This window comes from Salvelinus alpinus, chromosome 3 (assembly GCF_045679555.1).
Source record: "Salvelinus alpinus chromosome 3, SLU_Salpinus.1, whole genome shotgun sequence".
Classification (NCBI taxonomy): domain Eukaryota; kingdom Metazoa; phylum Chordata; class Actinopteri; order Salmoniformes; family Salmonidae; genus Salvelinus; species Salvelinus alpinus.
Genome location: NC_092088.1, coordinates 102,354,701 through 102,371,178, shown reverse-complemented (window position 1 = coordinate 102,371,178; position 16,478 = coordinate 102,354,701). Strand labels below are relative to the sequence as shown.

Sequence of the window (16,478 nt, the reverse complement as noted above, 5' to 3'; positions counted from 1 at the left end):
TTATGATTAGGTTAACCTCCTCTTCTGTGACATCAGATCACAGTTTATGATTAGGTTAACCTCCTCTTCTGTGACATCAGATCACAGTTTATGATTAGGTTAACCTCCTCTTCTGTGACATCAGATCACAGTTTATGATTAGGTTAACCTCCTCTTCTGTGACATCAGATCACAGTTTATGATTAGGTTAACCTCTCTTCTGTGACATCAGATCACAGTTTATGATTAGGTTAACCACCTCTTCTGTGACATCAGATCACAGTTTATGATTAGGTTAACCTCCTCTTCTGTGACATCAGATCACAGTTTATGATTAGGTTAACCTCTCTTCTGTGACATCAGATCACAGTTTATGATTAGGTTAACCTTCTCTTCTGTGACATCAGATCACAGTTTATGATTAGGTTAACCTCCTCTTCTGTGACATCAGATCACCGTATATGATTAGGTTAACCTCCTCTTCTGTGACATCAGATCACAGTTTATGATTAGGTTAAGCTCCTCTTCTGTGACATCAGATCACAGTTCATGATTAGGTTAACCTCCTCTTCTGTGACATCAGATCACAGTTTATGATTAGGTTAACCTCCTCTTCTGTGACATCATCACCGTTTATGATTAGGTTAACCTCCTCTTCTGTGACATCAGATCACAGTTTATGATTAGGTTAACCTCCTCTTCTGTGACATCATCACCGTTTATGATTAGGTTAACCTCCTCTTCTGTGACATCAGATCACTGTTTATGATTAGGTTAACCTCCTCCTCTGTGACATCAGATCACAGTTTATGATTAGGTTAACCTCCTCTTCTGTGACATCAGATCACTGTTTATGATTAGGTTAACCTCCTCTTCTGTGACATCAGATCACAGTTTATGATTAGGTTAACCTCCTCTTCTGTGACATCAGATCACTGTTTATGATTAGGTTAACCTCCTCTTCTGTGACATCAGATCACAGTTTATGATTAGGTTAACCTCCTCTTCTGTGACATCATCACCGTTTATGATTAGGTTAACCTCCTCTTCTGTGACATCAGATCACAGTTTATGATTAGGTTAACCTCCTCTTCTGTGACATCAGATCACAGTTTATGATTAGGTTAACCTCCTCTTCTGTGACATCATCACCGTTTATGATTAGGTTAACCTCCTCTTCTGTGACATCAGATCACTGTTTATGATTAGGTTAACCTCCTCCTCTGTGACATCAGATCACAGTTTATGATTAGGTTAACCTCCTCTTCTGTGACATCAGATCACTGTTTATGATTAGGTTAACCTCCTCTTCTGTGACATCAGATCACTGTTTATGATTAGGTTAACCTCCTCCTCTGTGACATCAGATCACAGTTTATGATTAGGTTAACCTCCTCTTCTGTGACATCAGATCACTGTTTATGATTAGGTTAACCTCCTCTTCTGTGACATCAGATCACAGTTTATGATTAGGTTAATCTCCTCTTCTGTGACATCATCACCGTTTATGATTAGGTTAACCTCTTCTGTGACATCAGATCACCGTTTATGATTAGGTTAACCTCCTCTTCTGTGACATCAGATCACCGTTTATGATTAGGTTAAACTCCTCTTCTGTGACATCAGATCACCGTTTATGATTAGGTTAACCTCCTCTTCTGTGACATCAGATCACCGTTTATGATTAGGTTAACCTCCTCTTCTGTGACATCAGATCACAGTTTATGATTAGGTTAACCTCCTCCTCTGTGACATCAGATCACAGTTTATGATTAGGTTAACCTCCTCTTCTGTGACATCAGATCACAGTTTTATTATTTGACCTTGCTGATGAACATTAGGTAGGCTAACCTCTTCCCCCCCTCTCCATGGTCTGATGTCTTTCTCTGTCCGGCTAGGGAGTTTGTTGTTGTTCAGATACAATAATGTCAAGAGTCTTTGTTGAGACAAAGTTGGCAAACACCTTGAAGGGGAAACCTACTAACCTACCTAATGACTTCATGACTCTGACGAAGGCCGTGAGGCCGATACGTAAAGCTTATTAAATATCGGTGATACTATCAAGAGCAGTGTGCAGTTTCCTTTTTCCTTCATGACTAGGGGCTGGTACAATTACCGTATAACCGACCGTTATGGATGAAGACTGTCATGAAATAAAATAACGTCATAAACAGATATATATATATATATATATATATATATATATATACACTGCTCAAAAAAATAAAGGGAACACTTAAACAACACAATGTAACTCCAAGTCAATCACACTTCTGTGAAATCAAACTGTCCACTTAGGAAGCAACACTGATTGACAATAAATTTCACATGCTGTTGTGCAAATGGAATAGACAAAAGGTGGAAATTCTAGGCAATTAGCAAGACACCCCCAATAAAGGAGTGGTTCTGCAGGTGGTGACCACAGACCACTTCTCAGTTCCTATGCTTCCTGGCTGATGTTTTGGTCACTTTTGAATGCTGGCAGTGCTTTCACTCTAGTGGTAGCATGAGACGGAGTCTACAACCCACACAAGTGGCTCAGGTAGTGCAGCTCATCCAGGATGGCACATCAATGCGAGCTGTGGCAAGAAGGTTTGCTGTGTCTGTCAGCGTAGTGTCCAGAGCATGGAGGCGCTACCAGGAGACAGGCCAGTACATCAGGAGACGTGGAGGAGGCCGTAGGAGGGCAACAACCCAGCAGCAGGACCGCTACCTCCGCCTTTGTGCAAGGAGGATTAGGAGGAGCACTGCCAGAGCCCTGCAAAATGACCTCCAGCAGGCCACAAATGTGCATGTGTCTGCTCAAACGGTCAGAAACAGACTCCATGAGGGTGGTATGAGGGCCCGGCGTCCACAGGTGGGGGTTGTGCTTACAGCCCAACACCGTGCAGGACGTTTGGCATTTGCCAGAGAACACCAAGATTGACAAATTCGCCACTGGCGCCCTGTGCTCTTCACAGATGAAAGTAGGTTCACACGCACATGTGACAGAGTCTGGACACGCCGTGGAGAACGTTCTGCTGCCTGCAACATCCTCCAGCATGACCGGTTTGGCGGTGGGTCAGTCATGGTGTGGGGTGGCATTTCTTTGGGGGGCCGCACAGCCCTCCATGTGCTCGCCAGAGGTAGCCTGACTGCCATTAGGTACCGAGATGAGATCCTCAGACCCCTTGTGAGACCATATGCTGGTGCGGTTGGCCCTGGGTTCCTCCTAATGCAAGACAATGCTAGACCTCATGTGGCTGGAGTGTGTCAGCAGTTCCTGCAAGAGGAAGGCATTGATACTATGGACTGGCCCGCCCGTTCCCCAGACCTGAATCCAATTGAGAACATCTGGGACATCATGTCTCGCTCCATCCACCAACGCCACGTTGCACCACAGACTGTCCAGGAGTTGGCGGATGCTTTAGTCCAGGTCTGGGAGGAGATCCCTCAGGAGACCATCCGCCACCTCATCAGGAGCATGCCCAGGCGTTGTAGGGAGGTCATACAGGCATGTGGAGGCCACACACACTACTGAGCCTCATTTTGACTTGTTTTAAGGACATTACATCAAAGTTGGATCAGCCTGTAGTGTAGTTTTCCACTTTCATTTTGAGTGTGACTCCAAATCCAGACCTCCATGGGTTCATAAATTTGATTTCCATTGATAATTTTTGTGTGATTTTGTTGTCAGCACATTCATCTATGTAAAGAAAAAAGTATTTAATAAGAATGTTTCATTCATTCCGATCTAGGATGTGTTATTTTAGTGTTCCCTTTATTTTTTTGACCAGTGTATGTATATATATATATATCATAATAGTGGACTGAACAGCCATAACATGGACTCTTAACAATGTGCTGAAACGTTGCTCCCTGCTGAAACAAGGAAACCAGTCTTTGGTTGCCTAGGACAGGGTTGTACAAATTTTAGTTTTTCGCCTTCGCGCCACACAGCTAATTTCAAATAACCAACTAATCATCAAGCTTGGATTATTTCATAAAGAACTACAAAATAGCGTGGTGTTCTGGACGAGACTGTCGAGGCAAAGGTAGGAATCTCTGGATTAGACGATCTAATGCGAGATAAATGTAATAATGAATCAATTGTCTGCATTTCTTTAAATTGACAATTGTGTGTGTGAACTGTCTCGTGTAACTTTTAAATTGACACAACCTGTTTTTAGAAAAGGTTTCATCTTAGAGCAGGGATTTGTAGTCTTACATGCAGGGATTTGTAGTCTTACATGCAGGGATTTGTAGTCTTACATGCAGGGATTTGTAGTCTTACATGCAGGGATTTGTAGTCTTACATGCAGGGATTTGTAGTCTTGCATGTCTACTTTGATGCTAGTTAGCATTTTCGAAATATGAGCGTAAATAAAGCCGAAATATATTGATTGAAAGTCACCTTGTCCGAGAGAGATTTTACATGGGTATCAAAATGTCACGCAATGGTAGGCCTACACAATACAGCCCCTATTTTTAAGTGTTTCTTAAAATCTCCTAAGGGGAAAAATGAATGGAATCATTTCCCTGTTTGACAGCTAGGTTTTATGGGTATTATGACACCTCCACTGTGGGGCTCTATGCCCCCCCCCCCCCCCACAATGCAGCAGCGCACACAAATGGAATGAATAGAACAGGCTTGGAACCTCTCTAACCGTGTTCATTTGACTGCTAAACTCATCGCTTCTCTCTCAATGGCTGCCTGCTATTTAAAACGGACAACTCTGTCAACTTGTCTTGTGCCAGATTTAAATGACCCCAATACATGTTTAGCTAAAGTGTGAACTAGAGAGGACGTGCAGGAGCTTGCAGGGATTTGTAGTCTTGTGTATAAGGTGTACTTTGATGCTAATTAGCCGTTTTGAATCTGAGAGTAAATGGAGACGAGCGTATATTGATAAAAGTCACCTTATCCAGAGAGATTTACATGGTTATCAAAACGTCACATCAGGGTAAACCTACACTAGATGGTAATCAAAACGTCACATCAGGGTAAACCTACACTAGATGGTAATGTAGAATGTTCATTCAAAGTGATGTGGCTCATACAATGGAATGTATTGTTTTTTGTAATGTCAGTTGAGTTGAATCAACAAATCACATGGCACATATTTTACTTCCTGCTTCGCTCCTGAATGAGGACGCTTGTTCTATTCATTATATTTCTATGGCAGCACATGCGGTCAGAGGTGGAGGATTGGAGAAAATGTGCGTCAAAGAAAACCTTTTTTTTTTTTATACAATAAAATGCTTTTCGAACAGCTATTACGGTGACCGCAATCATTTGGCTGCCCTATCATACCACCTACATAATGACTTCATAACACCTACTAACCTACATCATGTCATAACACCTACTAACCTACATAATGATGTCATACCACCTACTTTTTATTTTTTTATTTTACCGTTATTTTACCAGGTAAGTTGACTGAGAACACGTTCTCATTTGCAGCAACGACCTGGGGAATAGTTACAGGGGAGAGGAGGGGGATGAATGAGCCAATTGTAAACTACTACTAACCTACATAATGATGTCATACCACCTGCTAACCTACATAATGACTTCATACCACCTACTAACCTACATAATGATGTCATAACACCTACTAACCTACATAATGACTTCATACCACCTACTAACCTACATAACGACTTCATACCACCTACTAACCTACATAATGTCATAACACCTACTAACCTACATAATGATGTTATACCACCTACTAACCTACATAATGATGTCATACCACCTACTAACCTACATAATGATGTTATACCACCTACTAACCTACATAATGATGTCATACCACCTACTAACCTACATAATGATGTTATACCACCTACTAACCTACATAATGATGTCATACCACCTACTAACCTACATAATGATGTCATACCACCTACTAACCTACATAATGATGTCATACCACCTACTAACCTACATAATGATGTTATACCACCTACTAACCTACATAATGATGTCATACCACCTACTAACCTACATAATGATGTTATACCACCTACTAACCTACATAATGATGTCATACCACCTACTAACCTACATAATGACTTCATAACAATGACTTCATAACACCTACTAACCTACATAATGATGTTATACCACCTACTAACCTACATAATGATGTCATACCACCTACTAACCTACATAATGACTGGCCAGTCTGTTGTTGAGATACAATAATGTCATAAGTCTGGCTAGAGAGTTTGTTGAGACACAATATTGTCTTGAGACATGCATATTGACCAATGAATGTGATATTAACTGGGTTATTAGGTTAGGCTTTATTTAACTACGCAAGTCAGTTAAGAACAAATTCTTATTTACGATGACGGCCTACCCCCCCGGCCAAACCTGAGCCATTTGTGCGCCGCCCTATGGGACTCCCAACCACAGCCGGTTGTGATGCAGCCTGGATTCGAACCAGGTACTGCAGTGACGAGTCTTGTACTGAGATGTAGTGTCTTAGACCACTGCACCACTCGGGGAGCGAATGAGGCCAACCAGACATCACCTTCCAGTTTATTATCTGACTTATTGACCAATATTAGAGCACAGGTTATTCTGGTTATTCTGAAGGAAAACTCTGATCCGATGATGTCATTGGTTTTCCATAGCAGAAGGAAGCAGATGTTTGTGTAATATTTGTTCCGTTTCAGTAAACCAACAACAGTAACTTTGTTCGTGTTTTCCTGTTGGAAAGAATGAGTCCATGTCAAGTCATTACATTTTACACTTTGATGTGTTGAATTGAGTGAAGTGGGGGGGGGGAAAAAATGTTATACAATGCAGTGTTCTGAGAATACTATTATCCTATTGGTCAATTGAATAGAGAGGATGGGGGAAATAGGATTGAAACATGGTACTGAGTGTATACATTTAATCATACTGAAAGATGGATGTACACGGTGAGGCGTGGCTTAACGTGACCACACCCCCGAGTAGGGTACAGCCGTAGGGTACACCCTTTACTCCCATGTTAAATCGCCTATTTTACCCATAACCCCACAACAGCTGTAGTTTATTAAAAAAAATGTTTTTATCGTTCTATAAACATTTGGGATATGCTTGGTTGGTTGTTTTTTTTTAACATACCTCCATGTCGTTATAATCAACAAACTACATCATACCTAAAAACACATTAGCTGTGTTCGAATACCCATATTAACATACTGTATACTACTTACTTAATGAGTACATACTATTAGTTACTTTTAGTGTACTGTAAAACAAACGGTGATCTTTTCAGTTGAGCCTTCTAGCGCTTCGTCTGTCTAACGGAAGTTGATGCTGTTGCTATGCATCTTCTTGCTAGCTTGTTAGCTTAACATATTACTAGCTAGACTTCGGGGTGTGTTTGTAAATTCAATTTGGAGTGCCAGAGTGCGCTCTGGGCGTTCGTAAATTCAGGGCGTTGTCCGATCGGGGCATTCAGAGCGCACACTGGACGATCTGGCCGAGGAGTAGCGTTGATCTGAGCGGTCCTGACCTCACAACGACCTTTCTTGACATTTTGACATGAAAATGGTCCAATTCACACTTATCAAGAGAACATCCCTGGTCATCCCTACTGCCTCTGATCTGGAGGACTCACTAAACAGAGAACATCCCTGGTCATCCCTACTGCCTCTGATCTGGAGGACTCACTAAACAGAGAACATCCCTGGTCATCTCTACTGCCTCTGATCTGGAGGACTCACTAAACAGAGAACATCCCTGGTCGTCCCTACTGCCTCTGATCTGGAGGACTCACTAAACAGAGAACATCCCTGGTCATCCCTACTGCCTCTGATCTGAAGGACTCACTAAACAGAGAACATCCCTGGTCATCCCTACTGCCTCTGATCTGGCGGACTCACTAAACAGAGAACATCCCTGGTCATCTCTACTGCCTCTGATCTGGAGGACTCACTAAACAGAGAACATCCCTGGTCATCCCTACTGCCTCTGATCTGGAGGACTCACTAAACAGAGAACATCCCTGGTCATCCCTACTGCCTCTGATCTGGAGGACTCACTAAACAGAGAACATCCCTGGTCATCCCTACTGCCTCTGATCTGGTGGACTCACTAAACAGAGAACATCCCTGGTCGTCCCTACTGCCTCTGATCTGGCGGACTCACTAAACAGAGAACATCCCTGGTCATCCCTACTGCCTCTGTTCTGGAGGACTCACTAAACAGAGAACATCCCTGGTCATCCCTACTGCCTCTGTTCTGGAGGACTCACTAAACAGAGAACATCCCTGGTCATCCCTACTGCCTCTGTTCTGGAGGACTCACTAAACAGAGAACATCCCTGGTCATCCCTACTGCCTCTGATCTGGTGGACTCACTAAACAGAGAACATCCCTGGTCATCCCTACTGCCTCTGTTCTGGAGGACTCACAAAACACAAATGCTTCGTTTGTAAATTATGTTCGGAGTGTGCACCTGTCTATCCGTCAATAACAATTTAATTGTGCCTTCTGGTTTGCTTAATATAAGGAATTTGAAATTGTTTATACTTTTAATTTTCATACTTAAGTATCTTTTACTTTTACTCAAGTAGTATTTTACTGGGTGACTTTCATTTTTACTTGAGTCATTTTCTATTAAAGGTATCTTTACTTTTACTGAAGTATGACAATTGAGTACTTTTTCCACCCCTGCTGTCATATCAGAGCTCTCTTCCTCCTCCTCCTCTTCCTCCTTACTCAAATGAGATAAAGGATACCTCCCAAATGACTCCCTATATAGTGCACTACTCTTGACTAAAGTCCATTGGGGGACAAGGAACAGTAACCTACATAATGGCTTCATAAAGCCTACTAACCTACATTATGACTTACGACGAAAACCCTTTGGGGGACTAGGAACACTAACCTTCATAATGCCTACTAACCTACATAATGACTTCATAATGCATACCAACCAACATAATGACTTCATAATGCCTTATAACCTACTTAATGACTTCATAATGCCTTATAACCTACATAATGGCTTCATGAAGCCTACTAACCTACATAATGACTTCATAATGCCTTATAACCTACATAATGACTTCATAATGCCTTATAACCTACATAATGACTTCATAATGCCTACTAACCTACATAATGGCTTCATGAAGTCTACTAACCTACATAATGACCCTCGTAATGCCTAATAACCTACTTAATGACTTCATAATGCATACTAACCTACTTAATGACTTCATAATGCATACTAACCTACATAAGGACTTAGCACCAAAGCCCTTTGGGGGCTGTAGATTAATTGGCAGTGACTAGGAACAGTATGGAGCCCATTCAGTATGTGATGGATAATGATGTAGGTATTTTAATGAACACCACAGCCTGTCAATTACATCTAGCATTTTATAACCAGCTTTCTGTATGGGGACGTATCTCTGGAGCCGATCCAAGCTTTAATCCATTCAGAGACTGTTGTAGAAGCAGCACATTTGGGACATATTTCAAATGGGAAAGCGCCTACCTCTGCCTGCAATGATTCTGAATTTTGGATGATTTTAAACTTTCCTTACAGATGTATTTCAACATCAAGGGGTATTTTTTTATTATCTAGGTTACACACAAAGCAAGGTAGTAGGACTATATCTCTTAACAATGTCCATGTACAATATCTCTTCTTTAGTGGCCACGCTAGACATAATATTTCAAATGGAAAGCTCATGTACCTGTCTGAATGTTGACGATACAAACTTGGCTTCACGGGTTGGATGTACGTCAATGTACATTGAGGGACGTTATCTAGGCTAAAGGCCGACACAAAGCGAAGCAAGCGTACAGGCCTCGACCTACAGTATGTCTCTTAACAATGACCAGCCTGACTGTTGACTGCCAGCTCTACAGGCCTCGACCTACAGTATATCTCTTAACAATGACCAGCCTGACCGTTGACTGCAGCTCTACAGGCCTCGACCTAGAGTATATCTCTTAACAATGACCAGCCTGACTGTTGACTGCCAGCTCTACAGGCCTCGACCTACAGTATATCTCTTAACAATGACCAGCCTGACTGTTGACTGCCGGCTCTACAGGCCTCGACCTACAGTATATCTCTTCACAATGACCAGCCTGACTGTTCACTGCCGGCTCTACAGGCCTAGACCTACAGTATATCTCTTAACAATGACCAGCCTGACTGTTGACTGCCAGCTCTACAGGCCTCGACCTACAGTATATCTCTTAACAATGACCAGCCTGACTGTTGACTGCCGGCTCTACAGGCCTCGACCTACAGTATATCTCTTCACAATGACCAGCCTGACTGTTCACAGCCAGCTCTACAGGCCTCGACCTGCAGTATATCTCTTAACAATGACCAGCCTGACAGCCTGACTGTTGACTGCCAGCTCTACAGGCCTCGACCTACAGTATGTCTCTTAACAATGACCAGCCTGACTGTTCACAGCCAGCTCTACAGGCCTCGACCTACAGTATATCTCTTAACAATGACCAGCCTGACAGCCTGACTGTTGACTGCCAGCTCTACAGACCTCGACCTACAGTATATCTCTTCACAATGACCAGCCTGACTGTTGACTGCCAGCTCTACAGGCCTCGACCTACAGTATATCTCTTAACAATGCCCAGCCTGACTGTTCACAGCCAGCTCTACAGGCCTAGACCTACAGTATGTCTCTTAACAATGACCAGCCTGACTGTTGACTGCCAGCTCTACAGGCCTAGACCTACAGTATGTCTCTTAACAATGACCAGCCTGACTGTTCACAGCCAGCTCTACAGGCCTCGACCTGCAGTATATCTCTTAACAATGACCAGCCTGACAGCCTGACTGTTGACTGCCAGCTCTACAGGCCTCGACCTACAGTATGTCTCTTAACAATGACCAGCCTGACTGTTCACAGCCAGCTCTACAGGCCTCGACCTACAGTATGTCTCTTAACAATGACCAGCCTGACTGTTCACTGCCAGCTCTACAGGCCTCGACCTACAGTATATCTCTTAACAATGACCAGTCTGACTGTTGACTGCCAGCTCTACAGGCCTCGACCTACAGTATATCTCTTAACAATGACCAGCCTGACTGTTGACTGCCAGCTCTACAGGCCTCGACCTACAGTATATCTCTTAACAATGACCAGCCTGACTGTTGACTGCCGGCTCTACAGGCCTCGACCTACAGTATATCTCTTCACAATGACCAGCCTGACTGTTCACAGCCAGCTCTACAGGCCTCGACCTGCAGTATATCTCTTAACAATGACCAGCCTGACAGCCTGACTGTTGACTGCCAGCTCTACAGGCCTCGACCTACAGTATGTCTCTTAACAATGACCAGCCTGACTGTTCACAGCCAGCTCTACAGGCCTCGACCTACAGTATATCTCTTAACAATGACCAGCCTGACAGCCTGACTGTTGACTGCCAGCTCTACAGACCTCGACCTACAGTATATCTCTTCACAATGACCAGCCTGACTGTTGACTGCCAGCTCTACAGGCCTCGACCTACAGTATATCTCTTAACAATGCCCAGCCTGACTGTTCACAGCCAGCTCTACAGGCCTAGACCTACAGTATGTCTCTTAACAATGACCAGCCTGACTGTTGACTGCCAGCTCTACAGGCCTAGACCTACAGTATGTCTCTTAACAATGACCAGCCTGACTGTTCACAGCCAGCTCTACAGGCCTCGACCTGCAGTATATCTCTTAACAATGACCAGCCTGACAGCCTGACTGTTGACTGCCAGCTCTACAGGCCTCGACCTACAGTATGTCTCTTAACAATGACCAGCCTGACTGTTCACAGCCAGCTCTACAGGCCTCGACCTACAGTATATCTCTTAACAATGCCCAGCCTGACTGTTCACAGCCAGCTCTACAGGCCTAGACCTACAGTATGTCTCTTAACAATGACCAGTCTGACTGTTGACTGCCAGCTCTACAGGCCTAGACCTACAGTATGTCTCTTAACAATGACCAGCCTGACTGTTCACAGCCAGCTCTACAGGCCTCGACCTGCAGTATATCTCTTAACAATGACCAGCCTGACAGCCTGACTGTTGACTGCCAGCTCTACAGGCCTCGACCTACAGTATGTCTCTTAACAATGACCAGCCTGACTGTTCACAGCCAGCTCTACAGGCCTCGACCTACAGTATGTCTCTTAACAATGACCAGCCTGACTGTTCACTGCCAGCTCTACAGGCCTCGACCTACAGTATATCTCTTAACAATGACCAGTCTGACTGTTGACTGCCAGCTCTACAGGCCTCGACCTACAGTATATCTCTTAACAATGACCAGCCTGACTGTTCACAGCCAGCTCTACAGGCCTAGACCTACAGTATATCTCTTAACAATGACCAGCCTGACTGTTGACTGTTCACTGCCAGCTGTAATATTTCCCTTTCTGTGGATGACTAGAGTAGGGAGAGATGACAGGATCTGACAGTAGAACAGTGTTTGTGGAAGCGAGGGAGGAACACCCTAGCCGTGGGGGGGAGGGATTCACACTGTCTGTACAGTGGTGTATTTATCTTGGCAGTCTCACAGTGGTAGGTACACAGTGTGTCAGTCAGTGGACTGAATTCCCCCCATCACAACACTATGACGTCATTCCTCCCTGCTTCTGTCTCTGTGTGGGTGAATTCACCCCCAACACTACGAAGTCATTCCTCCCTGCTTCTGTCTCTGTGTGGGTGAATTCCCCCCCAACACTACGATGTCATTCCTCTCTGCTTCTGTCTCTGTGTGGGTGAATTCCCCCCCAACACTACGATGTCATTCCTCCCTTCTTCTGTCTCTGTGTGGGTGAATTCCCCCCCAACACTACGATGTCATTCCTCCCTTCTTCTGTCTCTGTGTGGGTGAATTCCCCCCCAACACTACGATGTCATTCCTCCCTTCTTCTGTCTCTGTGTGGGTGAATTCCCCCCCAACACTACGACGTCATTCCTCCCTGCTTCTGTCTCTATGTGGGTGAATTCCCCCCCAACACTACGATGTCATTCCTCCCTTCTTCTGTCTCTGTGTGGGTGAATTCCCCCCCAACACTACGATGTCATTCCTCCCTGCTTCTGTCTCTGTGTGGGTGAATTCCCCCCCAACACTACGATGTCATTCCTCCCTGCTTCTGTCTCTGTGTGGGTGAATTCCCCCCCAACACTACGATGTCATTCCTCCCTGCTTCTGTCTCTGTGTGGGTGAATTCCCCCCCAACACAACACAACGAAGTCATTCCTCTCTGCTTCTGTCTCTGTGTGGGTGAATTCCCCCCAACACTACGACGTCATTCCTCCCTGCTTCTGTCTCTGTGTGGGTGAATTCCCCCCCAACACTACGAAGTCATTCCTCCCCGCTTCTGTCTCTGTGTGGTTGAATTCCCCCCCAACACTACGACTTCATTCCTCCCTGCTTCTGTCTCTGTGTGGGTGAATTCCCCCCCAACACTACGACGTCATTCCTCCCTGCTTCTGTCTCTGTGTGGGTGAATTCCCCCCAACACTACGAAGTCATTCCTCCCCGCTTCTGTCTCTGTGTGGGTGAATTCCCCCCCAACACTACGACGTCATTCCTCCCTGCTTCTGTCTCTGTGTGGGTGAATTCCCCCCCAACACTACGACGTCATTCCTCCCTGCTTCTATCTCTGTGTGGGTGAATTCCCCCCCAACACTACGACGTCATTCCTCCCTGCTTCTGTCTCTGTGTGGGTGAATTCCCCCCAACACTACGACGTCATTCCTCCCCGCTTCTGTCTCTGTGTGGGTGAATTCCCCCCCAACACTACGACGTCATTCCTCCCTGCTTCTGTCTCTGTGTGGGTGAATTCCCCCCCAACACTACGAAGTCATTCCTCTCTGCTTCTCTGTCTCTGTGTGGGTGAATTCCCCCCAACACTACGAAGTCATTCCTCCCCGCTTCTGTCTCTGTGTGGTTGAATTCCCCCCCAACACTACGACTTCATTCCTCCCTGCTTCTGTCTCTGTGTGGGTGAATTCCCCCCCAACACTACGACGTCATTCCTCCCTGCTTCTGTCTCTGTGTGGGTGAATTCCCCCCAACACTACGAAGTCATTCCTCCCCGCTTCTGTCTCTGTGTGGGTGAATTCCCCCCCAACACTACGACGTCATTCCTCCCTGCTTCTGTCTCTGTGTGGGTGAATTCCCCCCCAACACTACGACGTCATTCCTCCCTGCTTCTATCTCTGTGTGGGTGAATTCCCCCCCAACACTACGACGTCATTCCTCCCTGCTTCTGTCTCTGTGGGTGAATTCCCCCCCAACACTACGACGTCATTCCTCCCCGCTTCTGTCTCTGTGTGGGTGAATTCCCCCCCAACACTACGATGTCATTCCTCCCTGCTTCTGTCTCTGTGTGGGTGAATTCCCCCCCAACACTACGATGTCATTCCTCCCCGCTTCTGTCTCTGTGTGGGTGAATTCCCCCCCAACACTATGACGTCATTCCTCCCTGCTTCTGTCTCTGTGTGGGTGAATTCCCCCCCAACACTACGATGTCATCCCTCCCTGCTTCTGTCTCTGTGTGGGTGAATTCCCCCCCAACACTACGACGTCATTCCTCCCTGCTTCTGTCTCTGTGTGGGTGAATTCCCCCCCCAACACTATGACGTCATCCCTCCCTGCTTCTGTCTCTGTGTGGGTGAATTCCCCCCCCAACACTACGATGTCATTCCTCCCTGCTTCTGTCTCTGTGTGGGTGAATTCCCCCCAACACAACGATGTCATTCCTCCATTCTTCTGCACCCTCACAGACTATGTATAGATGCATCATGTGTTTTAAACGTGTATACTGTAGTGCTATTTGTTGTCTTGTGTAGCCTACTCCTGGCTGCACAATCAATATCTCTCCGGAGACAAATAAAGTTTTCATGTAATATAACTTGTTCCGGGTCATCCCCAGTAATGACTTCCTCCCTCCTTTTCCCTGTCTCTCTGGCTACCTTGAGACAGGAAGCCCAATTCTGATCTTCTTTTGACCAATCACATCAGCTCTTTTCAAAGCAAAACACATATAAAAAAATAAATAAATCAGAATTGGTCTGCCTGTCTAAATGTAGCCTAGGTGTCTACTTATGATTTAACATGGAGACTAAATGGTAATAAATGTCTGTGCTGCAGGTGTGGTGGAGGGGAACATGGCTGCTGTCGAGGCCTACAAGTCGTCGGGCGGTGACATCGCCCGTCAGATGACTTCAGACGAGGTCCGTCTCCTGAACCGCGCCACTGCCTTCAACGATGGCTTTACGCTAGTTCACCTAGCCATCCGCTTCCAGAGACAGGACATGTTGGCTATCCTTCTCACTGAGGTAAAGTTACTTTTTTGGGGGAAATACATAAGAGTCAGGGTGAATGTCCAGATTCGAATACATTTTTTCCCCTCACATGGACCCGACTAGCTATATAGAACAGTACCAGGTATCCGAATGGTTTGAACGTAAAGTGATTACAAGTCAGGGAGACAAAGAATACAGATGAAAAAAACAAAATGGCGTCTGACTCATGGCCAGACTTATCACAACTGTAATTCATATATAAGCAAGCAACTGTACTCGTTCGTTTCCCGAGTCAGACATCTTGAAAATCCAACATAAGTTTCCTGAAACGGGTCACAAAACAAACAAAAAAATGCAAGTAGGACAGATTTTGTTATTTTTTTTTACTAATCCAAATACTCTTATAATTTAAAAAAACAAACAATGAGGCTGATGCAACATATCAGATCGTTTAGCTTAAAATGTTGATCCAGTTTTATTTATTCATATTGTAAGTTCAACAATACGCACATGGCTGTATGCGCAAATCTTCCAAATTGCAATTAGCGGGGAAACATTGTTCTCCAAAGCGTACCGCATGTGTGAGCGGTTTCATGTGACAGAGATGAAAATATCTGTTAGAAATTAAGAAAGGGGAGATCTAAAGATGCTAGCGTGGGTACAACTAGCATAGAATATGAGAACATTTTGGTTTGTATTTATTATGGATCCCCATTAGTTCCTGCCAAGGCAGCAGCTACTCTTCCTGGGGTTTATTATGGATCCCCATTAGTTCCTGCCAAGGCAGCAGCTACTCTTCCTGGGGTTTATTATGGATCCCCATTAGTTCCTGCCAAGGCAGCAGCTACTCTTCCTGGGGTTTATTATGGATCCCCATTAGTTCCTGCCAAGGCAGCAGTTACTCTTCCTGGGGTTTATTATGGATCCCCATTAGTTCCTGCCAAGGCAGCAGCTACTCTTCCTGGGGTTTATTATGGATCCCCATTAGTTCCTGCCAAGGCAGCAGCTACTCTTCCTGGGGTTTATTATGGATCCCCATTAGTTCCTGCCAAGGCAGCAGCTACTCTTCCTGGGGTTTATTATGGATCCCCATTAGTTCCTGTCAAGGCAGCAGCTACTCTTCCTGGGGTTTATTATGGATCCCCATTAGTTCCTGCCAAGGCAGCAGCTACTCTTCCTGAGGTTTATTATGGATCCCCATTAGTTCCTGCCAAAGC

The 16,478-nt window shown here is 44.8% G+C and overlaps 1 protein-coding gene across 1 annotated transcript in view; it reads left to right on the top strand.

The window, feature by feature from the left end:
- LOC139571631 (ubiquitin thioesterase ZRANB1-like) overlaps positions 1-16,478 on the top strand; it is a 60,169-nt gene that overhangs the window by 8,342 nt on the left and 35,349 nt on the right. The window contains exon 2 of the mRNA XM_071394683.1: positions 15,107-15,294. Within this exon, the coding sequence (XP_071250784.1) occupies positions 15,107-15,294 (188 nt within the window). The remainder of the gene's footprint in view (positions 1-15,106; positions 15,295-16,478) is intronic.